This window comes from Agelaius phoeniceus, chromosome 1, assembly GCF_051311805.1.
Source record: "Agelaius phoeniceus isolate bAgePho1 chromosome 1, bAgePho1.hap1, whole genome shotgun sequence".
Lineage (NCBI taxonomy): Eukaryota > Metazoa > Chordata > Aves > Passeriformes > Icteridae > Agelaius > Agelaius phoeniceus.
Genome location: NC_135265.1, coordinates 1,598,269 through 1,626,155, shown reverse-complemented (window position 1 = coordinate 1,626,155; position 27,887 = coordinate 1,598,269). Strand labels below are relative to the sequence as shown.

General features: G+C 43.2%; 1 protein-coding gene across 2 annotated transcripts; it reads right to left on the bottom strand.

The window, feature by feature from the left end:
* On the bottom strand, positions 1-27,874 carry SNAP47 (synaptosome associated protein 47). Of its 2 annotated transcripts, XM_077183243.1 has the most exons (5): positions 27,783-27,874; positions 12,785-13,337; positions 10,339-10,823; positions 4,893-5,014; positions 1-2,185 (listed from the first exon to the last, which is right to left on the bottom strand). In XM_077183243.1, the coding sequence occupies exons 2-5, from the start codon at positions 13,276-13,278 to the stop codon at positions 2,039-2,041; spliced, it is 1,248 nt and encodes a 415-aa protein (XP_077039358.1). In that variant the 5' UTR covers positions 13,279-13,337; positions 27,783-27,874; the 3' UTR covers positions 1-2,038. The 2 variants fall into 2 exon arrangements, with proteins under 2 accessions (XP_077039358.1, XP_054504044.2); XM_054648069.2 differs by lacking the exon at positions 27,783-27,874 and having other exon boundaries at positions 12,785-13,360.
* Between the last annotated feature and the right edge of the window lie 13 nt (positions 27,875-27,887).

The window sequence follows — 27,887 nt, the reverse complement described above, 5'->3', positions numbered from 1 at the left end:
TCACAATTCCAAGAGATTTAATAAGAAGGAATTACAGGTGGAAAATCCTTCTGGCACATGGAATTCAGCCAATGTACAGCTCCAGGATGGGTTTTCCAAGGAATATTCCAAGGTTTTTTGGGATATGTTGGACTCAACACAACCCACAAAATACGGAGTCGGTGCTAAAACCACACGACAATAAAAAATATGGCACAGAGAACACCCAAAAACCGCTCAAATCCCAAAGATTTCCTTTGGGGAATTCTGGGTTGGACTTGTCCCACTCCCAGATCCCATCCCAGCCTCAACAAACACGGATTTGGCGCCAAATCCACTTGGAAATCCATGGAAAAATGAGGTGCAGGACCTTCCTTCTCCTCTCAGGACAAACCAGCAGCGATTTGGGGGTGGGGAACAACAGGAGGAACTCCGGGAGGATTTTATTCCCAGGAAATAACTGATGGATACGGAATTATCACCGGATTTTCCAATAAAGTGCATGCCAGGAAAAACTTGGAATAAATCTTACTCCAGTCCTAACTAAGCTGAAGGAATACAAACCTTGCAAACAACACCCTCGACAGGTTTCGGTGTCTTTTTCTCCCCAAAATTAGGCTGGATTCCAAAAAAATGGGAAAAATTCCCGTGGAATCCAAGGATTTGAAGCTTCACTGTTTAAAAATATTGCACTGAAAGTGTCGGATTTGAAAGCAACACCAAAAATACTTAAATTAAAATAAAAAAATAATTTAAAAATAAATATTTAACAGCAGCTCCCTGGAGGTAAAGGAGCTGGAAAAGGTAGGGATTGATGAAATGGGAATTTTTCCTGTGGAATATCAAAAATTTCAGGGGGGAATCTCTGCTCTCAACGGAGCCAAGTGTAAACTTCAGACTTTAATTGAAAATATTCCCTTTTTTTTTTTTAGGAATTCTGGAAAAGCCTTGAAATGTTTCATCACCACTGAGTGCAAATAAATAAAAAAATCAGGATCAGCTCCAAAGGGTTTTAGGGAAAGAGCTGGAGAGGGAATTCATGGGCTGGAAAGCAGCGAAATGAAAAAGCACATTAATGAGTGAATCAATTAATTAATGAATTAAGTCAGGTTTTGTCACATCCCTTCCTATTTACAGGGTTTGGCAGTGGAGAATCCACGAGTTCTGTTTCATCCCAATTGGAAATTTGGATCTTCCCACCCAAAAAAAGCTTCCAAACCTCATCCAAGATCCAAACCTTCTCCAAGATCCAAACCTCATCCAAGGTCCAGCAGTGATCCAAGGTCCAAATACTGTCCAAGATCCAAGCTTCATCCAAGATCCAACCATCATCCAACATGCAAACCTCATCCAAGATCCAAACACTGTCCAAGGTCCAACCATCATCCAAGACCCAACCATCCAAGATCCAACCATGGTCCAAGATCCAATCATTGTCCAAGATCCAACCCTCATCCAAGATCCAAACACTGTCCAAGGTCCAACCCTCATCCAAGGTCCAAACCTCATCCAAGGTCCAAACCTCATCCAAGGTCCAAACAGTGTTGAAGATCCAAACTTTATCCAAGATCCAACCATCCTCCAACATGCAAACCTCATCCAAGATCCAAACATTATCCCAGGTTCAGCCCTCATCCAAGATCCAACCATCCAAGATCATTATCCAAGATCCAACCATCATCCAAGATCCAAATCTCATCCAAGGTCCAACCATCATGCACGATCCAACCATGATCCAAGATCCAACGCTCATCCAAGATCCAACCATCATTCAACATCCAAACCTTATCCAAGGTCCAACCCTCATCCAAGATCCAATCATTCTCCAAGATCCAACCATCATCCAAGGTCCAACTGTGATCCAAGGTCCAAACACTGTCCAAGATCCAAAACTCACTCATCCAAGATCCAGCCACCATCTAAGTCCAGGAACTGCTTCAGGAACTCACTCCCAGCAGCGCCATTTTCCAAACCTCATCCCAAACCCCTCCCAAAGTGTCTCTGGAAAAACCAGTCCTGAACATCCCGGCTCCCCCGCCCTCCTGCTCCGGCCGGGAAGCTACGTCAGCTTCCTCATCCTGCGGTTCTGCCGCTCGATGGTGAGCGTGGCGCGATCCACGGAGCTGCCGATGGAATCCAGGGCCTCGTCCTGCCGCTCCAGCTCCGCCTCCGTCTCCAGGGCCAGGCCCTTGAGCTTCTTCAGGATCTGCCAGCGGGAAACACGGAGAGCTCGCGGTGAGGGCTTGGGAGCAATGGGATAATTCATGGACTGACATCCCAGAATCCCAGAATTTGGGGGATTGGGAGCAATGGGATAATTCATGGACTGACATCCCAGAATCCCAGAATTTGGGGGCTTGGGAGAAATGGGATAATTCATGGACTGACATCCCAGAATCCCAGAATGTGAGGGCTTGGGAGCAATGGGATAATTCATGGACTGACATCCCAGAATCCCGGAATTTGGGGGCTTGGGAGAAATGAGAAAATTCATGGATTGACATCCCAGAATCCCAGAATTTGGGGGCTTCGGAGAAATGAGAAAATTCATGGATTGACATCCCAGAATCCCAGAATTTGGGGGCTTCGGAGAAATGGGATAATTCATGGACTGACATTCTGGAATCCCAGAATTTGGGGGCTTGGGAGCAATGGGAAAATTCATGGACTGATATCCCAGAATCTGGGGGCTTGGGAGCAATGGGATAATTCATGGACTGACATCCCAGAATCCCAGAATCTGGGGGCTTGGGAGCAATGGGAAAATTCATGGACTGACATCCCAGAATCCCAGAATCTGGGGGCTTTGGAGAAATGGGATAATTCATGGACTGACATCCCAGAATCCCGGAATTTGGGTGCTTGGGAGAAATGAGAAAATTCATGGATTGACATCCCAGAATCCCAGAATCTGGGGGCTTGGGAGCAATGGGAAAACTCATGGACTGACATCCCAGAATCTGGGGGCTTGGGAGCAATGGGATGATTCATGGACTGATATTCCAGAATCTGGGTGGGAAGGGACCTCAAGGATGATCCAGTTCCAAGCAGGGACACCTCCCACCATCCCAGGTGGATCCAACCTGGCCTTGGACATTCCAGGGATCCAGGGGCAGCCACAGCTGCTCTGGGAATTCCATCCCAGCCCTTCCCCATCCTCCCAGCCAGGAATTCCTTCCCAGCATCCCATCCATCCCTGCTCTCTGGCAGGATATTTTTCCCATTAGAAAAAAATAAAACTAAATAAATTAAAGTCAAATAAAATCAAAGAAATAAAGTGTAAAAGAAAGAATAAAATTTTAAAAATTAAAATAAATTCTAAAAATTAAAATAACATAAATAAAATAAAGAAAAATCAAACACATGCAATTTAAAAAGAATAAAATCAAAAATTTAAAACAATTATATTTTAAAAATAAATAACATAACATAAATAACACAAATAATAGAAATAAAATTAAAATAAAAATAAAAGAAAACAAAATAAAATAAAATAAAATTTAAAATAAAAAATGGAAAATAATTCTATAAAAAATAAAATAACATAACAAACATAAATTTAAAAAAATAAAAATAGTAAAATATAAATAACAATTAAAATATAAATAAAATTAAATAACATTAAATAACATTAAATAACATAAATTTAAAAATAATTTTAAAATAAAAAATAATATTAAATTAAATAAAACCAAAATAAATTCCTGTAAAATACCATAAAATACCATCCAATAAAATAGCTGGAAAACTGCAGGGAAATGAATTAGCAAAGAATTCCAAAAAACTAATAAGTCAAAGGGAAAAAAATAAAAAGAGGCCCCTCAGCTTGGGAAGGACCTGGGGACACTGAGCACATCCAGAGGGGACAAGGAGGCTGCAGAGGGGCTGGGAACACAAACCCTGTGAGGAAGCCCTGAGGGAGCTGGGGGTGCTCAGCCTGGAGCAAAGGAGACTCAGGGCTGCCCCCATCACTCTCTGCAGCTCCTGAAAGGTGCCTGTGCTCAGCTGGGCCTGGGCTCTTTCTGCAGCAGCACTGACACACCCAGAGCACACAGCCTCAAGCTGCACCAGGGGAAATACAGGTTGGTGTGGAAACCCAGGGCACTGGGAATGTTCCTGTGCCTGCTCTGGGCTGCCCTGACCCCCAGGGCAGCACTGACTCTGACCCTCATCCATGGAGAAAGTTCCCCAGACTTCAAGATAGACTGGAACCCACAAAAGTGTGAAATAGATTATAGAGAGCAGTGCAGGTGTGTCACTGGGTGAGAAATTGAGGTTTTGGGGTTTTTAGTGTGTTGTGGATGGAAGCAGATGGAGGGCACAGGGTGTCACCCTGGGTTTCTGCTCCATGCTTCTTCTTCCTCCTTCTCCATGGGTTTGGGTGGCATTTTGTAATTGGGCAGAAAAGTCCCCATTGCAGCTCTGTGGGATCAGTGATTGGGTTAAAAGGGAAAATAATCCAGGTGTCAGCTCTTCATTGGACAGTTTAGTCTGAGAAGGCCTTGGAACAAGAGATTGTGGCCATTTTGTGCCTTCTAATGAAAAGCTGCTGAACTCCCAGCAGTGAGGCTGTTTTACTGATAAGAAATAATAAACACCTGAGTGTGAGCATGAACTACTGTCTCAAGTGCCTTCAATGCAGACCCAGAGAAACCCACAACTGGAACAGCCACAGGCTGGATAGCAGGGAAAAGTTTTTCACAGGAAGAGTGAGAAAGTTCTGGAATGGCTGCCCAGGGAGGTGGTGGAGTCCCCATGCCTGGGTGTGTTTAACAAAGCCTGGATGTGGCACTGGGGGCCAGGGTTTGGTTGAGCTGTTGGGGCTGGGTTGGACTCTGTGACCTTGAAGGTCTCTTCTAACCTGGTCATTCTGGGAATTCTGGGAATTCCGGGAATTCCATCCCCATTTTTACCTGTCGGAGCTCCTTGGCTTCCTCCTGGGATATTTTCTGCAGCTGCACCTGCTCCTTGTCCGGCCCTTCGGCGCTTCCCGCCGGCGATCCGGGATTCACCGCGGCTCCCAGGAATCCCGTGGCTGCCAGAGAAATTCCACATTAAGGAAAAATTCCTGCCTGGAAAGGAGGGGGAGCTTCAGGAACTCCCAGAGAAGCTGGGGAATCCCTGGGAATGTCCAAGGGTAGCTTGGGATAATGGAATCGCCGCTCATGGAATCCTTAAGGATCGTTCTGGAATTCTGGGATAAAAGCAGCTGAGCTGTGCTTTGCTCCATGGGAATTTGGGAATGCCCAGGATCCAATTTTTCCCATTAAATTCTGGTTTTCTGGGAATATTCAAACTGTATTCCTTACAATTTCTCTTCATTTTTCTCTTTTTTAAAATTGTCTCTTTATTTTTTCTTCATTTAACTCTATTTCATTTTATTTATGTTTGGTATTTTATTTTTATTTTATTTTTATGCTATTTATGTTATTTTATTTTCTTTTTTAAATAATTATTTTGTAAATTTTATTTCTTACTTAGGGAGCCTTTGGAAAATGCGATTATTTGGAATGTGGGGATTCATGGGAATTCTCAGCTGGTTTTTGGGAGAAAATTGGATCAAAGCTGTTCCAAAATTTCAGTGTTTATCCCAAAAAAAAAACCACTGGGAAAAAGTGTAAAGCAGCTAAAAAAAATCCAGATTGTTGTTGTTGTTGTTATTGTTATTAACATTAATAAATAATTAATAATATTTTAAATAAAATACCCAGTAAGGATTGGATAAAAAATAATTCCCTAAATTACTTTTCCACATGGAAGGAAGCCAAAATGGACTTTTTTGAGAATTTCTATAAATTTAGGCATAAACTGAAGGCAGGGTTGGTGTAAACAAAAGGTGCAAGGATTGTGGCAGTTTTGAGGGAAAATTCAGAATTTTCCCAGAGATTTCCATGCCCTGCAGGGTTATTTCTCCCAAAAATCCTTGGATCAATTCCCTATTGGAAAACACAGAGAGGGGAACAGAAAAATCTATTTTTTCCCCCTCCTGATTTGAGAAAAAGGTAAAAAATAAGGAAAAAAATCAGTTTTCCATGGAAGAATCCCAAAGGCTCCCACACAGTCCGTGAGCGCCACCTTGTGACGGAACGGGAACGGTGACAAATCCAAGGAAAACACAGGAAAACCTGGAAAACCAGGATTTCCATCAGCTCCCCTCTGCTTCCCAAGGTTTTCTAAATTAACCAGGGAAGGAGAACAAAATCCAGCTGGGAAACAGCAGGAAAACCTCTGGAAAAGGGCTGGAGATCCAATTATTTCCTGGAATTCCATCAGGAACTGGGAATTTTTTGGGATAACAGGAAATTACAGAGGCCAGAATTTACTTCCTTAAAAATCCAGCAGCTTTTCCAAGCTGGAATATTGCTCAAAACCAGGATATTCCCCTTCCCTGCTGGAATTCCAACCAGAAATTGGTGGATTTATGAATTTATCCCAATTTTCCAGTTGTTTTTGGCTCTGGATCCATCTTCTCTTTGCTCCTTTGGGATTAAAAATTAGGAAAAAAAAAAAAAAGGATTCAGGGATGTTGGGAGGAATAAATTCCAAGCTGTTGAAAATTCCAAGACTGGGTTAAAAAAACCCCGTCCTGGAATTTTAGGATTAACAGTAGGGAATATCAAATTTCTTGTTGGGAATTTTCAGTCTCCAAAGTTTTCTTAAAATTACTCCAAAATCTCAGGAATTCCCACACCTGGACTTGTCTAATATCAAAATCCTGGGGTTTTTAATATGGGGAAAATAAGGTTTATCCCATGTTTTAATTCAAGATTCCAGGACATCTGGGAAAAGTGTTCAGGATTTAAGGGAATTAAAGGTTTAATATAAATATTGGATATTGCACATGGGATATTGGATATTAAATATGGGATATTGGATATTGGAAATTGGATATTTGATATGCAATGTGGGATATGGAATATGGGATACTGGACATGGGATACTGGATATAGGATATTGAATAGGGGATATTTGATATGGGATATGGGATATTGGATATGGGATATTAATTCTTGGATATGGGATATTAGAAATAGGATGTGAGATATCAAATACTGGATATTTGATAGGGGATATTAAACATTGACTGTGGAATATTGGATATTACACACTGAATATTGACTACTGGATATGGGATATTAAATATTGGATATCAAATACTGGGTATTATTTATTGGATATTGGATATGGAATATTGGATATTAAATATTGGCTATAGAACATGGAATATCCAATATTAAATGCTGGATACCAGATATGAAATATTGGCTATGGGATATTAAATAGGGGATACTGAATATTGGATATTGAATAATAAATATTGGATATTAAATACTGGATATGGAATATTGGATACTGGCTATTGGATATTGAATACTGACTGCCAGATAAGGGATATTGGATATTAAATACTGGGTATTTTTTAATGGACATTAATTATTGACTATTGGATATGGAATATTGGATATTAAATATTGGCTATAGAACATGGAATATCCATTATTAAATGCTGGATACCAGATATGAAATATTGGCTATGGGATATTAAATAGGGGATACTGAATATTGGATGTTGGATATTAAATATTGGATATGGAATACTGGATATGGAATATTGGATACTGGCTATTGGATATTGAATACTGACTGCCAGATATGGGATATTGGATATTAAATACTGGGCATCAATTATTGGATATTAATTTTTGGCTATTGGATATGGAATACTGGATATTAAACATTGGCTACAGAACATGGAATATCCACTGTGAAATACTGGATACCAGATATGGAACATTGGATATGGGATATTAAATACTGGGTATTATTTATTGGATATTAATTATTGGGTATTGGATATGGAATATTGGATATTAAACATTGGCTACAGAACATGGAATATCCATTATTAAATACTGGATACCAGATATGGAACATTGGATATGGGATATTAAATAGGGGATACTGAATATTGGATGTTGGATATTAAATATTGGATATGGAATACTGGATATGGAATATTGGATACTGGCTATTGGATATTGAATACTGACTGCCAGATATGGGATATTGGATATTAAATACTGGGCATCAATTATTGGATATTAATTTTTGGCTATTGGATATGGAATACTGGATATTAAACATTGGCTACAGAACATGGAATATCCACTGTGAAATACTGGATACCAGATATGGAACATTGGATATGGGATATTAAATACTGGGTATTATTTATTGGATATTAATTATTGGGAATTGGATATGGAATACTGGATATTAAACATTGGCTACAGAGCATGGAATATCCACTGTGAAATACTGGATACCAGATATGGAACATTGGATATGGGATATTAAATACTGGGTATTATTTATTGGGTATTAATTATTGGCTATTGGATATGGAATACTGGATATTAAACATTGGCTACAGAGCGTGGAATATCCACTGTGAAATACTGGATACCAGATATGGAATATTGGATATGGGATATTAAATATGGGATCCTGAATATTGAATATCAGATGCTGGACATGGGTTACTAGATATGGAATATTGGATATGGAATATTGGATACTGGCTTTTGGATATTGAATACTGACTGCCAGATATGGGATACTGGATATTAAATACTGGGTGTTAATTATTGGATAGTAATTATTGGGTATTGGATGTTAAATACTGGATATTGGATATGGGATATTAAATACTGGATACTGAATATTGAATGCTGGATGTTGGATATGGGATATTAAATACTGGATACTGAATATTGAATGCTGGATGTTGGATATGGGATATTGGATATTAAATACTGGATACTGAATATTGAATGCTGGATGTTGGATATGGGATATTGGATATTAAATACTGGATACTGGATATGGGATACTGGATATTGGCTATTGAATACTGACTACCAGATTTGGGATACTGGATATTAAATAGCAGTTATTATTTATTGGATATTAATTATGGGTGTGAATTATTGGCTATTGAATATTGGATATTCCCTTCCAGCTGGGAATTATCTCCAGGAAAAGCAGCAGCAGTGCCAAAGGCTCTGAAGCGCCCTGCAGTTTATTCCTTGGATTTATCATGGACTCACTCACCATGGCCTCTGGAATACTCCTTGGAAAAACTTTTGGAGCCTGGAACCCCCTGGCACCCACCTGCCTGCCAGATGGATGCTCTCAAATCCACCTGATATTGAACAGTGGATAATGGATATGGGATACTGGATATCAAACACTGGATAGTGGACATTAAACACTGGATACTGGATATCAAACACTGGATATTGGATATTAGATAAGGGACACTGGATACTAATTATTGGCTATTGGATAGCAATTCTTGGATGTTAATTATTGGCTATTGAATATTGGATATTCCCTTCCAGCTGGGAATTATCTCCAGGAAAAGCAGCAGCAGTGCCAAAGGCTCTGAAGCCCCCTGCAGTTTATTCCTTGGATTTATCATGGACTCGCTCACCATGGCCTCTGGAATATTCCTTGGAAAAACCTTTGGAGCCTGGAACCCCCTGGCACCCACCTGCCTGCCAGATGGACGTTCCCAAATCTGCCTGATATTGAACAGTGGATATTGGATATGGGATACTGGATATCAAACACTGGATATTGGACATTAAACACTGGATATTGGATATTAAACACTGGATACTGGATATTAAACACTGGATATTGGACATTAAACACTGGATAGTGGATATTAAACACTGGATATTGGACATTAAACACTGGACATTGGACATTAAACACTGGATACTGGACATTAAACACTGGATATTGGATATTAAACACTGGATACTGGATATCAAACACTGGATATTGGACATTAAACACTGGATACTGGATATTAAACACTGGATACTGGATATCAAACACTGGATATTGGACATTAAACACTGGATAGTGGACATTAAAACACTGGACATTGGATATTAAACATTGGACATTGGACATTAAACACTGGATAGTGGATATCAAACACTGGATATTGGACATTAAACACTGGATATTGGACATTAAACACTGGACATTGGATATTAGAAAAGGGACACTGGATATTAATTATTGGGTATTCATTATTGGCTATTGAATATTCCCTTCCAGCTGGGAATTAACTCCAGAAAAAAAAGGCTCTGAAGGTACCTGGAGTTTATTCCTTGGATTTACCCTCACCATGGGCAAATCCACCATGCCCTGAGTCACGCACCATGACTCACCATGGGCAAATCCACCCTCACCATGGGCAAATCCACCATGCAGGGCCAGTTTGCCTCTGGAATACTCCTCGGAAAAAACCTTTGGAGCCCGGAACCCCCTGGCACCCACCTGCCTGCCAGATGGACGTCCCCAGATCCGCCTGAGGGGACTTCCTGGCTCCGGCAAATCCAAGGGCATCCTCCAAGAACTGGATTTTCTTGCTGAACTGCACCTGGAGGACGGGGATGGCCTCGGGCATGCGCGCGGCCAGGAGCCGGTAGGAGGTGTCGGGTTTGCCGATGAACCTCTGCCGGACGCTGATCTCGTAGGGAGTGTGCACCCAGATGTCATCCACGTCACGGGCCTCGAAGCGGTGCAGGAGCTGGGAATTGCAATCCTGGATCTCCAGGCCCGAGGGAAGCAGCGTCAGTTTGCCGGGTTTGGCGCTGGAGTCTGTCCTGTGGGTGATGATCACTGGGATTCGCAGCAGGATTCCCTCCTGGCTTCTGGGATCTGCAGCCGCGGGGGTTTCCTTGGGCTTCGCTTCCACAGGGGTTTTCCAGAGTTTGGTGCTGAAGGGCCACCAGGAGGGAGATTCCAGCTCTGTTAACAGCCTGGAGGACAGAAGGGAGAGTTGGGAGAGGGAAAAGCTCTGGATATTCCAGCAGCTCCAAGAAAATCCCCACAGACACGGGAATTCCTTAATCCCTCCTCAAAGGCATCCACAATTTCCCAGGATGCAGGCGGTTCAAACGCCACCTTCTCCTCATAATCCATTGGAAAAACTCCCAGAATCCCAGCTGGGAATTAAGAAATGGAAGTGGATTTTTCCAGGTCCCTTTCCATGTGTGTGTTCCTCAATATTCCCATTCCTGCCCATCTATCACCACTTCCAAGGCCTTTTCCTGCTCCTTTTCCTTCACCCCCTCAGCCCAATGCCACTTTTTCCTTTGCTCCTTACCTAAATCCCCAGATAAAACACTAAAAATTCCAGCTTGAGGCTCCAAATTCCAGCAGAAACTTCCCAGAAGTGTCCAGACCCCACCTTTCCATCAGTTTTGGGGCAGCTCCCTAAGGAAAACATTCCCAGCAAACAGGGGAGGGAGCCAGGGCTGGAACTGTTCAGGTTCAGCTCCTACTCCAAGGACAAGGAAAATATTCCCCTTTTTTTCAAAGGAAAACCAACAATAATCATCCTAAAAATCCCAACTGAATCCCGTTTTCATTCCCTGTTTTAAGTCCATTAAAACTTTGGGATACTCCCAGGAATTCCCTGCTCTATAAATTCAATAAAACTGGGAAGAGCCCTCTGGAATTCCCTGCTGCAGCTCCGAGCTGGGTAATGTTTGGCCACCCTTGAATCCGTGGAATTCCAAGTCCCTTCCCACACCCTGAGTCCCTTCCCACTCCTCTCCTCGTGCTCCAGAGCTGCATTCCCCTCACTCCTGCTGGAATTTTATCCAGAGGGCTCCAAGATAAGGAAACACTTGGCACAAATATTCCCAGGGAGCCCTGGCTGCTCCCTGGGTGTTGGAATATTGGATATTCCAATCCTGCCACGAGCTCGCCCCAAAACTCCCAATTTTGGCTTCTTTCCTTCTTTCCCATTCAATCCAAAGTGTTTTAAAGGCTTGCAGATATTCCTAGAAAATCAAAGCAAAGGATTTCCAAGGAAGCTGTGGGGGAAAAGGGAGGGAAGAAAAGAGGGTGGGAAAAGGGAAAAAAGGCAGGAGAGGAAAAAAGGGAGGGAAAAAACAGAGGGAAACAAAAATGGTGGGGGGAAATCATGAGGGACAAAAATGGTGAGGGAAAAAGGGCGGGAAAGAAAAAAAGAGCAGGAAGATAGGGAAGGGAAAAAACAGAGGGAAACAAAAATGGCAGGGAAAAAATCGTGAGGGAAAAACAGCGGGGAAAAAAGGGCAGGAAGGAAAAGGCAGGAAAGAAGCTGGCACAGCTCTGGATTTCCCAGGAATGGCAGCAGGGATGGGCACTGCAGACACTGCTCTTATCCCAGTTTTATTCCTATGGAATAGGGCACAGGCTGGAAGGAGATTGGGGCACTCCTGAATTCCCAGAGCTGAATTCCCAACATCTCCTGAGCCCATGGACACAAAGGCTCGGACTGGAAGGGATCCTAAGGATGATCCCAGTCCATGGGCAGGGAATTCCCACTGTCCCAGGCTGCTCCAGCCTGGCCTTGGGCACTGCCAGGGACCCAGGGGCAGCCACAGCTGCTCTGGGAATTCCATCCCAGCCAGGAATTCCCAATTCCCAATCTCCCACCCATCCCTGCCCTCTGGCACTGGGAGCCATTCCCTGGCTCCTGTCCCTCCATGCCTTGTCCCCAGTCCCTCTCCAGCTCTCCTGGAGCCCCTCCAGGCCCTGCCAGGGGCTCTGAGCTCTCCCTGGATTTTTCCCTCCTCCAGGGGAACATTCCCAACTCCCTCAGTGCTTCCTCATGGAGCTGCTCCATCCTTCCAATGAAAAATCCACAGTTTCATTTCCCGAAGCCCTCCCCCAGGAATTCCAGGCCCCCCAAACCATTCCCAGCTCCGGGAACGCTCCCATTCCAAACCTGTCAGCCACATCCATGTCCCCCTCGATCTTGTGGAGTCCCCTCATGATGTTGTCGAACTGTTCCCCCTGGGAATGCAGCACCTTGGCCGTGTCCTCCAGGCGTTTCTGGGACCCCTCCAACATTCCCGTTAATTCCTTGCCCTTGCTGGATTCCAAGGCCGCTCCCGCTCCGGCCTCCTGGCTGGACAGCAGCTGCTCCCTCCAGAAATGCTCCAGGATGTTGAACACCACATTCCTGTTGGGATGCAGGGAGCTGAACCAGTGCTTGGTGCCTTTCTCCAGGATGGTGAGGGAGCTGAAGATTAAATGGGAAGATTCCTTCTTGATCTCGCCGATCCCGGAAAGACGGAAATCCACCAGGAGCTCTCCCGTTTTGTCAGCCGTGAATTTGATGGAAGCGGGAGTCAGGGCGAGCTTCCCAGGGATCCATTGTTTGCTGGTGTCCAGGTAGTAGGAGCAAGGCCAGGAGTGGATCCGGATGTCCTCGTTCATCAGCTCGCTCTTCCCGGCCTCCTCCCCCAGGGAAACGCTCTCCAGTCCAGCAGGAGACACTAAAATCCAAGGGGGAAAAGCAGGAATCCTGAATAAACACACGTGAATCGATCCTGGCTCTTTTCAGCTGGATGTCCAAGGAACTTGGGAAGCATTTCTAACCACAGGAATATTCACTCTGGAAAAGCCCATCATGCATTTTCTCAATAATTCCATTCACATCCTGCAATATTCCCATTCCTGTCTCATCTCAGCTTCCCACAGATCAACAGGCACCGAGGAAAATCCACAATATCCCAAAATTCCAGATTTCCTCTGGAAAACCCCATCAACATCACTGGCCATGCATTTTCCCAATAATTCCATTCATATCCTGGAATATTCCCATTCCTCTTACCTCGGTTTACCACAGGCCAGCAAGTACTAAGGGAAATCCAGGACATCCCAAAATTCCAGATTTCCTCTGGAAAAGGCTGTCAACATCACTGGCCACAACACGTTCCCGAGAATTCCATCCATATCCTGGAACATTCCCATTCCCAGCTCATCTCAGTTTCCCACGGACCAACAGACACAGATGAAAATCCACGATATCCCAAAATTCCAGATTTCCTCTGGAAAGGGCTGTCAGCATCACTGGCCATGCATTTTTCCAATAATTCCATCCATATCCTGGAATATTTCCATTCTCAGCTCATCTCTGCTTCCCACAGACCAACGAGCACTGAGGAAAATCCACAATATCCCAAAATTCCAGATTTCCTCTGGAAAACCCCATTAACATCACTGGCCATGCATTTTTCCAAGAATTCCATTCATATCCTGGAACATTCCCATTCCTATCTCATCTCAGCTTCCCATAGATCAACAGGCACCGAGGAAAATCCACAATATCCCAAAATTCCAGATTTCCTCTGGAAAACCCCATCAACATCACTGGCCATGCATTTTCCCAATAATTCCATTCATATCCTGGAATATTCCCATTCCTCTTACCTCGGTTTACCACAGGCCAGCAAGTACTAAGGGAAATCCAGGACATCCCAAAATTCCAGATTTCCTCTGGAAAGGGCTGTCAACATCACTGCCCACCCCATGTTCCCAAGAATTCCATCCATATCCTGGAACATTCCCATTCCCAGCTCATCTTGGTTTCCCACAAACCAACAGACACAGATGAAAATCCAGGATAGCCCAAAATTCCAGATTTCCTCTGGAAAGAGCTGTCAACATCACTGGCCATGCATTTTTCCAAGAATTCCATTCATATCCTGGAATATTCCCATTCCTATCTCATCTCAGCTTCCCATAGATCAACAGGCACCAAGGAAAATCCACAATATCCCAAAATTCCAGATTTCCTGTGGAAAAGGCCATCAACATCACTGGCCATGCATTTTTCCAGTAATTCCATTCATATCCTGGAATATTCCCATTCCCAGCTCATCTCAGCTTCCCACAGACCAACGAGCACTGAGGAAAATCCAGGATATCCCAAAATTCCAGCTCACCCATATTTACAAATCCCTGCTCTTTCCCCTTCCCCTCTGGCATCTCAAATCCAGGCACATTAAACACACTGCAGGAATTCTCCTGGAACTGTCAATATTCCTTATGAATTCCCAGTATTCTCCAGGAATTCCCAGTATTCTCTGGGATTTGTCAATATTCTCCAGGAAATCCCAGCATTCTCCAGGATTTGTCAATATTCCCCGCAAATTCCCAGTATTCTCTGCTAATTCCCAGTATTCCCCAGGATTTGTCGATATTCTCCAGGAAATCCCAATATTCTCTAGGAAATCCCAAAATTCCCCAGGAATTCGCACTATTCTCTGCAAATTCCCAGTATTCCGTAGGAAATCCCAGTATTCTCAAGGATTTGTCAATATTCTCCAGGAAATCCCAGAATTCCCCAGGAAATCCCAGTATTGTCCAGGAAATCCCAATATTCTCCAGGAAATCCCAGTATTCCCCAGCAATTCCCAAAATTCCTCAGGAATTCCCAGTATTTTCCAGGAAATCCCAGTATTCTCTGTCAATTCCCAGTATGCTCCAGGAATTCCCAGTATTCTCTGGGATTTGTCAATATTCTCCAGGAAATCCCAATATTCTCTAGGAAATCCCAAAATTCCCCAGGAATTCACACTATTCTCTGCAAATTCCCAGTATTCCATAGGAAATCCCAGTATTCTCAAGGATTTGTCAATATTCTCCAGGAATTCCCAGAATTCCCCAGGAAATCCCAGTATTGTCCAGGAAATCCCAATATTCTCCAGGAAATCCCAGTATTCCCCAGCAATTCCCAAAATTCCTCAGGAATTCCCAGTATTTTCCAGGATTTGTCAATATTCTCCATGAATTCCCAGTATTCTCCAGGAATTCCCAGTATTCTCTGGAATTTGTCAATATTCTCCAGCAATTCCCAGTATTCTGCAGGAAATCCCAAAATTCCCCAGGAATTCGCACTATTCTCTGCAAATTCCCAGTATTCCCCAGGAAATCCCAGTATTCTCAAGGATTTGTCAATATTCTCCAAGAAATCCCAGAATTCCCCAGGAAATCCCAGTATTGTCCAGGAAATCCCAATATTCTCCAGGAAATCCCAGTATTCCCCAGCAATTCCCAAAATTCCTCAGGAATTCCCAGTATTTTCCAGGATTTGTCAATATTCTCCATGAATTCCCAGTATTCTCCAGGAATTCCCAGTATTCTCTGGGATTTGTCAATATTCTCCAGGAAATCCCAATGTTCTCTAGGAAATCCCAAAATTCCCCAGGAATTCGCACTATTCTCTGCAAATTCCCAGTATTCCATAGGAAATCCCAGTATTCTCAAGGATTTGTCAATATTCTCCAGGAAATCCCAGAATTCCCCAGGAAATCCCAGTATTCTCCAGGAATTCCCAGAATTCCCCAGGAAATCCCAGTATTTTCCAGGAAATCCCAGTATTCCCCAGCAATTCCCAAAATTCCTCAGGAATTCCCAGTATTTTCCAGGATTTGTCAATATTCTCCAGGAAATCCCAATATTCTCCAGGAAATCCCAGTATTCCCCAGCAATTCCCAAAATTCCTCAGGAATTGCCAGTATTTTCCAGGAAATCCCAGTATTCTCTGTCAATTCCCAGTATTCTCCAGGAATTCCCAGTATTCTCTGGGATTTGTCAATATTCTCCAGGAAATCCCAATATTCTCTAGGAAATCCCAAAATTCCCCAGGAATTCGCACTATTCTCTGCAAATTCCCAGTATTCCGTAGGAAATCCCAGTATTCTCAAGGATTTGTCAATATTCTCCAGGAAATCCCAGAATTCTCTGCTAATTCCCAATATTCTCCAGGAAATCCCAATATTCTCCAGGAAATCCCAGTATTCCCCAGCAATTCCCAAAATTCCTCATGAATTCCCAGTATTTTCCAAGATTTGTCAATATTCTCCATGAATTCCCAGTATTCTCCAGGAATTCCCAGTATTCTCTGGAATTTGTCAATATTCTCCAGCAATTCCCAGTATTCTGCAGGAAATCCCAATATTTTCCAGGAATTCCCAAAATTCTCCAGGAATTCCTTCTGTCCAAACAATCCCAGCTTCGGAATGGGCAATTCCACCCCTGGAATGGCTTCTCTCCACCCTTCCAGAAGTTTCTTGGGTCCAAGGGTTGGAATTTTCCTGGAATGTCTTCCTCATGGCTGTGGTTTCCAGCAGCAAGGCCTGCTTCCATCCCATAATTAATTTGGGAATGCTGATGACATCACTGGGAATTCCTCCATGATCCAACATCTTCTCCAAGGCTTGGATATTCCAGGAGCTCTGGAATTCTGCTGTGCCATTAATGAGATTCCCACTCATTGCCCTCCTTAATTCCACCCCAATCCGCTCCCTCCAAGAAAAGTTGAGGAATTCTCAGGAAAACAAAAAATTCCTTCTTCAGGAATGCTGAATTCCTGATCCCACCCTGAGATCTCCCAGTGTTTTCAGGCTGCTCCATCAATAATTCCTTAAAAAGTCCAGTTCCAGAGATTTTTTTGATTATTGATTTAATAAATAATTTTAAATTATTATTTTTAATAACTATTTTTAAGTTAATTAATTTTAAAATTGTTTATTTTAATTAAATACATTCAATATTCCCATATAATTAAGATGAAGATTAGTCCATGCTATATCCCAAAAAAATCCTTTATTTGGTTTCCATCCCTTATTTCCATGGATTTTTAAGAACATTCATTATCAATGTCAGAGATGAAATGGAAAAAAAGAAATCAGCCATAAATTGATAAAAAAATTGGAATTTAAAGTGAAAATTCTCCACCTCTTTTGATCCAATAAATCCACAACCCTCAAGAAAACTGTGGGAAAAGAGGGAGCAAAATCCCAGGAAAATTTGATTTCAAGGAGTGGTTGCAGCCAAGTTTTCAGCAAGGAAAAAAATTCCAAAGGAAAACACAATCAAGGCTGTTCCCAACAGGAAAATTCCTTTAATAATCAAGGATTTATATTTAATAAATTAAAATAAATTCTTCCTGAGCCTCATCCCAAGTTTCTTATCTGGATTTGCATCCATGGAATTTTCAGGGAGGAATTTTCTCCCTTAAGGATTTTTTCCAAAGTTTTCACCAAGGAAAAATTTCTAAAGACAAATACAACTGAGGCTGTTCCCAAAATGAAAATTCCTTAAAATATAATGGATTTATTTCATAATAAATTAACATGAGCTCTTCTTGATCCTTAATCCAAGCTTCTTACCTGGATTAGGATCCATGGAATTCTCAAGGAGGAATTTTTTCCCAAGTTTTCACCAAGGAAAAAAATTCTAAAGGAAAATTGAACTGAGGCTGTTCCCAAAGTGAAAATTCCTTTAAAAAAAATCAAGGATTTATATCTCATTACAAATCCAAAATAAATTCTTCCTGAGCCTTATCCCAAGTTTCTTATCTGGATTTGCATCCATGGAATCTTCAGGGAAGAATTTGCACCCTCAGGGATTTTTTTCCAAAGTTTTCACCAAGGAAAAACTTCTAAAAACAAATACAGCTGAGGCTGTTCCCAAAATGAAATTCCTTTAAAAAAAAATCAAGGATTTATATCTCATTACAAATCCAAAAGAAGCTCTTCCTGAGCCTCATCCCAAGTTTCTTACCTGGATTTGCATCCATGGAATTTTCAGGGAAGAATTTTCACCCTCAGGGATTTTTTTCCAAAGTTTTCACCAAGGAAAAAAATTCTAAAGGAAAATTGAACTGAGGCTGTTCCCAAAATGAAATTCCTTTAAAAAAAAAATCAAGGATTTAAATCTCATTACAAATCCAAAATAAATTCTTCCTGAGCCTTATCCCAAGTTTCTTATCTGGATTTGCATCCATGGAATTTTCAGGGAGGAATTTTCTCCCTTAAGGATTTTTTCCAAAGTTTTCACCAACAAAAAATTTCTAAAAACAAACACAGCTGAGGCTGTTCCCAAAATGAAAATTCCTTTAAAAAAAAAATCAAGAATTTAAATCTCATTACAAATCCAAAAGAAGCTCTTCCTGAGCCTCATCCCAAGTTTCTTATCTGGATTTGCATCCATGGAATTTTCAGGGAGGAATTTTCTCCCTTAAGGATTTTTTCCAAAGTTTTCACCAAGGAAAAACTCCTAAAGACAAATACAGCTGAGGCTGTTCCCAAAATGAAAATTCCTTAAAATATAATGGATTTATTTCATAATAAATTAACATGAGCTCTTCTTGATCCTTAATCCAAGCTTCTTACCTGGATTTGGATCCAGGGAATTCTCAAGGAGGAATTTTTTCCCAAGTTTTCACCAAGGAAAAAAATTCTAAAGGAAAATTTAACTGAGGCTGTTCCCAAAGTGAAAATTCCTTTAAAAAAAATCAAGGATTTATATCTCATTACAAATCCAAAAGAAGCTTTTCCTGAGCCTCATCCCAAGTTTCTTACCTGGACTTGCATCCATGGAATTTTCAGGGAGGAATTTTCTCCCTTAAGGATTTTTTCCAAAGTTTTCACCAAGGAAAAATTTCTAAAGACAAATACAGCTGAGGCTGTTCCCAAAATGAAAATTCCTTTAAAAAAAATCAAGGATTTAAATCTCATTATAAATTAAAAAGAAGCTTTTCCAGAGCCTCATCCCAAGTTTCTTACCTGGATTTGGATCCATGGAATTCTCCAGGAGCATTTTCCCCCCTCAGGGAGGAATTTTTCCCCCTCAGGGATTTCTTTTTTCTCTTCAAGTTTTGAGAAAAACAAACTTGAAACTGAAGGCAAACGCAGCGGAGGCCGTTCCCAGAATGAGAATTCCTTAAAAATCCAGGATTTGTATGGAGTAAGGAAGGAATGCAAGGGCAGCAGGGCAGAGCCGGCACTTCCCGGGTTTTGTACCGGGATTTGTCACTGTCCCTGTGACTCCTGACTCACCTGGCAGCCTGAGCTTTACTCAGCTCCTTGCTGGGCCCGGGGGCAAATTCCCAAGGAAAATTCCAGCTGGGAATTAAATCCTTTTTTTTTTTTCCAAGGAAAAATATCCAGTTGGGAATGAAATTCCTTTTTTCTTTTCCAAGGAAAAATCCAGTTGGGATTTAAATCCTTTTTTTTTTTCAAGGAAAAATCCAGCTGGGATTTAAATCCTTTATTTTCCCAAGGAAAAATCCAGTTGGGAATTAAATCCTTTTTTTCTTTTCCAAGGAAAAATCCAGTTGGGAATTAAATCCTTTTTTTTTTCCAAGGAAAAATCCAGTTGGGAATTAAATCCTTTTTTTTTCCCAAGGAAAAATCCAGTTGGGAATTAAATCCTTATTTCCCAAGGAAAAATCGAGTTGGGAACGAAATCCTTTTTTTCTTTTCCAAGGAAAAATCCAGTTGGGAATTAAATCCTTTATTTCCCAAGGAAAAATCCAGTTGGGAATTAAATCCTGGGTTTTTTCTCCAAGAAAAAAAGCAACTGGGAATTTTGGGAATTAAACCTTTTTTTTTTTTTTTTTCCTTTTTCCCCAAGGAAAAATCCAGTTGGGAATTAAATCCTTTTTTCCCAAGGAAAAATCCAGTTGGGAATTAAATCCTTTTTTTCTTTTCCAAGGAAAAATCCATCTGGGATTTAAATCCTTTTTTTTTCCCAAGGAAAAATCCAGTTGGGAATGAAATCCTTTATTTCTCAAGGAAAAATCAAGTTGGGAACGAAATCCTTTTTTTTCTTTTCCAAGGAAAAATCCAGTTGGGAACAAAATCCTTTTTTTTTTTTCCCAAGGAAAAATCCAGTTGAAAATTAAATTATTGTTTCTTTTCCAAGGAAAGATCCAGTTGGGAATTAAATCCTTTGGTTTTTTTTCCACAAGAAAAAAAAAGCCATTGGGAATTAAATCCTTTTTTTTTTTTTCCTTTTTCCCAAAGAAAAATCCAGTTGGGAATTAAATCCTTTTTGTTTACAAGGAAAAACCCAGTTGAGAATGGAATCTTTTTTTTCTGTTGCAAGGAAAAATCCAGTTGGGAATTAAACCCTTTTTTTTTTCCCAAGGAAAAATCCAGCTGGGATTTAAATCCTTTTTTTTTTCAAGGAAAAAAACAGTTGGGAATTAAATCCTTTTTTTTTTTTTGTCCAATTAAATAATATTTAATTGCAACAGTTCTGAAAAATTCTTCTCTCTCCGAGAAGAAATTTCAATTTCCAATGAAAAGACAAAAGAATTTTTCCCCAAGATAAAGCCAAAGAAATGGTTGGAATTCCTGGAAAAGCAAGGGGCAGGATTGTCCTGGATTTCAGATGAGAACCAGGGAATGGTTTGGGGAGGGATCTTAAAGATGATCCAGCTCCAGCTGCCATGGGAACACCTCCCACTGTCCCAAAGATTCCACAAGAAATTCCAATTTTTTCCCCAAATGTTTCCTCACCATTTGCTCTCAGATCAGATCTGCACTCTTCCATTATCCACACTCTTTTCTTTAGGGAGTAATCGGATTTTTGGCCACATCTGCCCCAAAATCCTGGAATTCCATGCCCAGCAAGGCCTGGCAGCAAATCCATGGAAAGGTTGGGATTGGTGGGAAAATAAAACAAAAAAATCAAATTGCTTCTGAATTCTTTGTAAACTCAGAAATAGTTTGGAAACTTGGGAATGCCACAATCCTTCATCCAGAAGGCATCTGAGGGATTCCACAAGAAATTCCTTCAGCTTCTTCCCAAAATATTCCCTCACAACTTGTTCCCAGATCAGTCTTTTCCTATGGAGACTCTCCCATTATCCACACTCTTTTTTTTAGGAAATAATCGGATTTTTGGCCAAATCTGCCCCCAGGTCCTGGAATTCCATGCCCAGCAAGGCCTGGATCAGCAGCAGGGAGATGTGGATTTAACATCTGGCAGCAAATCCATGGAAAAACTGGGATTGGTGGGAAAATAAAACAAAAAAATCAAATTGCTTCCGAATTCTTTGTAAATTCAGGAATAGGTTTGGAAACTTGGGAATGTCACAGGTTTGGAAACTTGGGAATGTCACAGGTTTACAAACTTGGGAATGTCACAGGTTTGGAAACTTGGGAATGTCACAATCCTTCATCCAGGAGGCACCTGAGGGATTCCACAAGAAATTCCTTCAGCTTCTTCCCAAAATGTTCCCTCACAATTTTTTCTCAGCTCAAATGGGGACTCTTCCATTATCCACACACTCTCTTCTTTAGGGAGTAATTGGATTTTTGGCCCCATCTGTCCCAAAATCCTGGAATTCCATGCACAGCAACCCCTGGGATTCATAACAGGGAGATGTGGATTTGACATCCATGGAAAGGTTGGGATCAGGGGAAAAATAAAACAAAAAAAAATCAAATTGCTTCTGAATCCTTTGTAAATTCAGAAATGGTTTGGAAACTTGGGAATGTCACAGGTTTAGGAACTTGGGAATGTCACAATCCTTCATCCAGGAGACACCTGAGGGATTCCACAAGAAATTCCTTCAGCTTCTTCCCAAAACATTCCCTCACAACTTGTTCCCAGATCAGTCTTTTCCTATGGAGACTCTCCCATTATCCACACTCTTTTTTTTAGGAAATAATCGGATTTTTGGCCACATCTGCCCCCAGGTCCTGGAATTCCATCCACAGCAAGGCCTGGATCAGCAGCAGGGAGATGTGGATTTAACATCCATGGAAAAACTGGGATTAGTGGAAAAATAAAACAAAAAAAATCAAATTGCTTCTGAATTTTTTGTAAACTCAGAAATAGTTTGGAAACTCAGGAATGTCACAGGTTTAGGAACTTGGGAATGTCACAATCCTTCATCCAGGAGACACCTGAGGGATTCCACAAGAAATTCCTTCAACTTCTTCCCAAAATGTTCCCTCACAATTTATTCCAAGGTGAGATCAGAACTCTTCCATTATCCACACTCTTTTTTTAGGAAATAATCAGATTTTTGGCCACATCTGCCCCAAAATCCTGGAATTCCATCTACAGCAACCCCTGGCAGCAAATCCATGGAAAGGTTGGGATTGGTGGGAAAATAAAACAAAAAAATCAAATTGCTTCTGAATTCTTTGTAAATTCAGGAATAGGTTTGGAAACTCGGGAATGTCACAGGTTTGGAAACTTGGGAATGTCACAGGTTTGGAAACTTGGGAATGTCACAATCCTTCATCCAGGAGACACCTGAGGGATTCCACAAGAAATTCCTTCAGCTTCTTCCCAAAATATTCCCTCACAACTTGTTCCCAGATCAGTCGTTTCCTATGGAGACTCTTCCATTATCCACACTCTTTTTTTAGGAAATAATCGGATTTTTGGCCACATCTGCCCCCAGGTCCTGGAATTCCATGCCCAGCAAGGCCTGGATCAGCAGCAGGGAGATGTGGATTTAACATCTGGCAGCAAATCCATGGAAAAACTGGGATTGGTGGGAAAATAAAACAAAAAAAATCAAATTGCTTCCAAAGTCTTTGTAAATTCAGGAATAGGTTTGGAAACTCGGGAATGTCACAGGTTTGGAAACTCGGGAATGTCACAATCCTTCATCCAGGAGACACCTGAGGGACTCCACAAGAAATTCCTTCAACTTCTTCCCAAAACATTCCCTCACTATTTATTCCAAGGTGAGATCAGAACTCTCCCATTATCCACACTCTTTTTTTAGGTAATAATTGGATTTTTGGCCACATCAGCCCCAAAATCCTGGAATTCCATCCACAGCAACCCCTGGCAGCAAATCCATGGAATGATCAGGATTGGTGGGAAAATAAAACAAAAAAAATCAAATTGCTTCCGAATTCTTTGTAAATTCAGGGATAGGTTTGGAAACTTGGGAATGTCACAGGTTTAGGAACTTGGGAATGTCACAGGTTTGGAAACTTGGGAATGTCACAGGTTTACAAACTTGGGAATGTCACAGGTTTACAAACTCGGGAATGTCACAGGTTTACAAACTCGGGAATGTCACAATCCTTCATCCAGGAGACACCTGAGGGATTCCACAACAAATTCCTTCAGCTTCTTCCCAAAACATTCCCTCACAATTTTTTCTCAGCTCAAATGGGAACTCTCCCATTATCCACACTCTTTTTTTTAGGAAATAATGGGATTTTTGGCCTCATCTGCTCCCAAATGCTGGCATTCCATGCCCAGCAAGGCCTGGATCAGCAGCAGGGAGATGAGGATTTGGTATCCAGCAGTGTCACGGGGATTTTGCAGGAATTTTTTTCCTGGAACATCATCCAGCGGCTGCTTCCATAAAAAGGAGCTGATTCACCTTTGGTGAGATCACCCAATTAACCAGGAGCGTTACTAATTAGTTAATTAGGGGGAGGAGCTGGCACCATCCCTGGGTGATGTTCCCATCAACATTTCATTCCCAGGTTTTTTGGGAATGATGGCCGGAACATTCCTGCACTTTTTGTTGTTTATTTTCTCTCCTCCTGCTCAGCTGAGGATTCCACAGGGTGGTTTATTCCCAGAAATAAATCTGGGAAATGCTGAGCTTCAGACTCCTGAGAGCTACAGTCAATAAATGAGTTTATAAATCCTACCCAGGCACTCTCCCTCTTTTTTTAATTAAAGACTCAATTCCAGGATTAATAAATCCACAAATTCCACATTTAGGATTTTCCAAGCTGTGAAGTATCCAGGCCTGACCTCATTCCTTCATTCCCAAGCCTCTCTGCTGTTTCCTCACCCCAAGCTGGAATTCCTCCCTCCTGCCAAGGATTTCCATCCCTTCCTCTTCCTTTTTTCCAGGAGTTTTCCTCCTCCCCACCCCAATGGAGCAGAGAATTCCAGCGGTTTGGGTTGAGAGGGACCTTAAGGATGATCCCATTAATGGATCCTCCACTATCCCAGGCGGATCCAAGCTGACCTTGGACATTTCCAGGAAGGAATTTTCCAAATATCCAACCAAAAATCTCCCTCTGCTCCTTGGCCCTGTTCCCTGGCAGCAGAGCCAGACCCCAGAAGTTCCCCCTGAGCCTCCTTTTGCTCAGGCTGAACATTCCCAGCTCCCTCAGGATTCCCAGCCCACGCTCCCACACAACTCAGCGTCACCTGCTGGGAAGATGGAACAGGAAAACCTCATCAATGTGATTGTCTGGCAAAAGATTTGGAGAATATGGAAACTGTGAGTGAGATTGAAATGAAAGCAAGCTTTGAGATCCCTCAGTTAGTGAACAACTGGAAAACAATGGTGTGGCTGGACTGAAGGTAATCAAACAACACCCTCTGCCTGCAGACAGCTCCAAGGGTCAGAGCAGACCCCACCAGCTTGGCAGAAGGGACCCAAAGAGGAGATTTTAGGGTTTAAAATGTAGCACAGGATGGTAATGCAGGAATGTGTCCCCTGATGACAGAGTGACAAAACTGTCCTTGGTCCCCTTAGAAGGAAATGAGCCCAGGAGTTTCTGTGGGAACCCAGGAAATTCCTGTGGCTGCCCTGCAGGACTCGAGCCCCTGCCCAGGGGGCTCAGAGACCCTGGCACAGAGCCCAGACCCCCCTGTGCCTTTGACTGAGCCCTTGGAAAAAACAATTACCAACCTTGTATGAAGGATTACAAGCCAGGAGAATGATAGTGAATTTATCATGGGGTGAAAAATAGATTTTTGGGGTTTTTAGAATGGGGGCTCAGGGGGCAAGATGGAGGGATCTGGGCATGTCCAGCCTTTCTCCTTCTCCTTCTTGGCCTCCATCTTCTGCTGTGATTTTGGCACTTTTGGGTTGGTTTAGAGTAGAAGTTCAGTGTCTAACACAGGTGATGGGTATTGGGAGGTAATTGTAAACATTGTACATGTAGTTTTTAGTATAAAAAGATAACACAGCCCTGGGGTAGGCAGAGTGCCTCTGTCTGTGCTGCTGAGCGGAGCTGGGCTGGACAGGAGAAAGAATTTTATAGATAAGGAACAATAAACAACCTTGAGACCGAGAAATGCAGAGCTCTGACTCCTTCTCTGGGCACTGGGCTGGGAAAAGAGACTTTGTGACACATCTCAGGGTCACTGTGAGCAGCAGAGAACCAGAGAAGTTTCTCTCATTGATTAAGTGAAAAGGCACCTCATAGGACTGGGGGACTCCATCTCAAACCTAAGGACAGCTAATCAGACAGAAGCCAAACAGTCCTGCCTGAGCAATTAACTAGAAAAAGAGTGAACAAAGAAACTAAGGGCTCTTGTGAGGAGCAAAAACCTCTGGCACCTGGCTCAGTTTTTCTCTGTTTGTTATTTTCCCTTTTATTAAACCTTTTTGTTTCCAACACTGCAACAGAAGCCGTCCTGCTGATTTTTATGCCTCCAAAGGTGACTGAGGTATCTCAGGTGTGTTACAGGCCTCCTGGAGCCCATTACACCTGGCTCAAAGCAAACACTCTAACATGGATTGTACTGATTCTTACAGGCTGTACGTAAATGCTATAGGATTTGTAGGCTGCATTAGACTGGTTAGTGAGAATTAGAGTATTCAACACAGAAGAAGATTTATTGTAACAGGAACCTCACTCTCTCATCCTCTTTTACTCTCTTCTCTCTCATCCTCTTTACCCCTCTCTTCTCTTGGGCCTGCTCTGAGCTGTGCCTGGCAGCTCCCAGCAGGGCCCTGCCCCCAGCCCCTTTGCAATAAACCCCAAATCCCAAAAGGCCCCTGCACCCAGACCCTTTGCAATAAACCCCAAATCCCAAAAGGCCCCTGCACCCCGGCCCTGTGCAATAAACCCCAAATCCCAAAAGGCCCCTGCAGCCAGGCCCTTTGCAATAAACCCCAAATCCCAAAAGGCCCCTGCACCCAGGTCCTTTGCAATAAACCCCAAACTCCAAAAGGCCCCTGCACCCAGGCCCTTTGCAATAAACCCCAAATCCCAAAAGGCCCCTGCACCCCGGCCCTTTGCAATAAACCCCAAATCCCAAAAGGCCCCTGCACCCAGGTCTTTTGCAATAAACCCCAAATTCCAAGCCCTGGCTGCAGAGATCTCTGGTCTCTGTCCATCCCCACTGTCCTACCTCACTTCACTCCTACAGTTATCCAGGAATTTATTAATCTCCCCCAATCCCCTCACCCGGGTCCCTTCCCTACCCATCAATTCCCTCTCCAAATCTCTGCCCCGCTCCCAGCCCATCCCAGCCCCGCTCGAGCCTTCCCTCGGTGCCAGCTCAGCCCAGGATCCAACTCATGGAGCCTCCCAGCCCCATCCCGAGCCCCTCCATTCCCGGCGCCCTCTCCAAGCCCCGGCTCGGAGCCGCCGTCGCTCCCCGGTTCCCGATGTGGAACCTCCCCAGCCCCGGTTTGAGCCCAACCCAAGCCCCGACACAAAACCCCCGGTCCGAGAACCACACCGACCATGGATCAGAGCCCCCTCAAGCCCCATTTCCAACCCCGAGCTCCACCTCGAGCCCTTCTCACCCCATTTGGAGCCAATTCCATTCCCTCCCACCTCAGCCAGGCCCCCCGGCCCAAGACCACACCAGCCGTGTTGTGTGACTCCCCCCAGCCCCATTTCCAACCCCAAGCTCCACCTCGAGCTTCTCCCGTCCCATTTCGAGTCCCTCCAGCCCCATCCGGACACTCCCGGTCCAAGACCACACCGACCACAGACTGGAGCCCCCCCAGCCCCATTTCCAACCCCTCTCCACCTCCAGCCCCTCCCGCCGCATTTCGAGTCTCTCCAGCCCCATCCGGACCTCCCCGCCTCGGTCCAAGATCACTGCGGCGATAGATCGGAGCCCCCCTTTCCCTGTCCGGAGCCCCCCCAAGCCCCAATTTGTGACTCCTCCAGCCCCATTTCCAGCCCCAAGTTCCACGCCCAGCCCCTCCCGCGCCATTTCCAGTCCCTCCAGCCCCATCCAGACCTCCCTGTCCCGGTCCGAGACCACCGCGGCCACGGATCGGAGCCCCTCGTTCCCTGTCCGGAGCCCTCCCAAGCGCAAATTTGTGACCCCCTAGCCCCATTTCCAACCCCAAGCCCCACGTCCAGCGCCTCCCGCCCCATCTGGAGCCTCCCCCAGCCCCATTTGGAGCCCCCCCGGGCCCGTCCGAGCCCCCCCGGCTCCCCACGCACCTCCCTCAGTGCGGCACCGACCCCGCTCCGCGCCTGCGCCCTCCGCGCACTCTTATTGGCTGAGCCCCGCACATCTGAACGCTCCTATTGGCTAAACCCCGCGCC

Bases quoted from the DNA above. Each gene is read 5' to 3' on its own strand.
- SNAP47 (XM_077183243.1), bottom strand. From the start codon at position 13,278: ATGAACGAGGACATCCGGATCCACTCCTGGCCTTGCTCCTACTACCTG. The intron at 10,824-12,784 runs GTTTGGAATGGG...TCTGTCCTCCAG, and splicing joins GACATGGATGTGGCTGACAG to GCTGTTAACAGAGCTGGAAT. The intron at 5,015-10,338 runs GTGGGTGCCAGG...TTTCTCTGGCAG, and splicing joins GACGTCCATCTGGCAGGCAG to CCACGGGATTCCTGGGAGCC.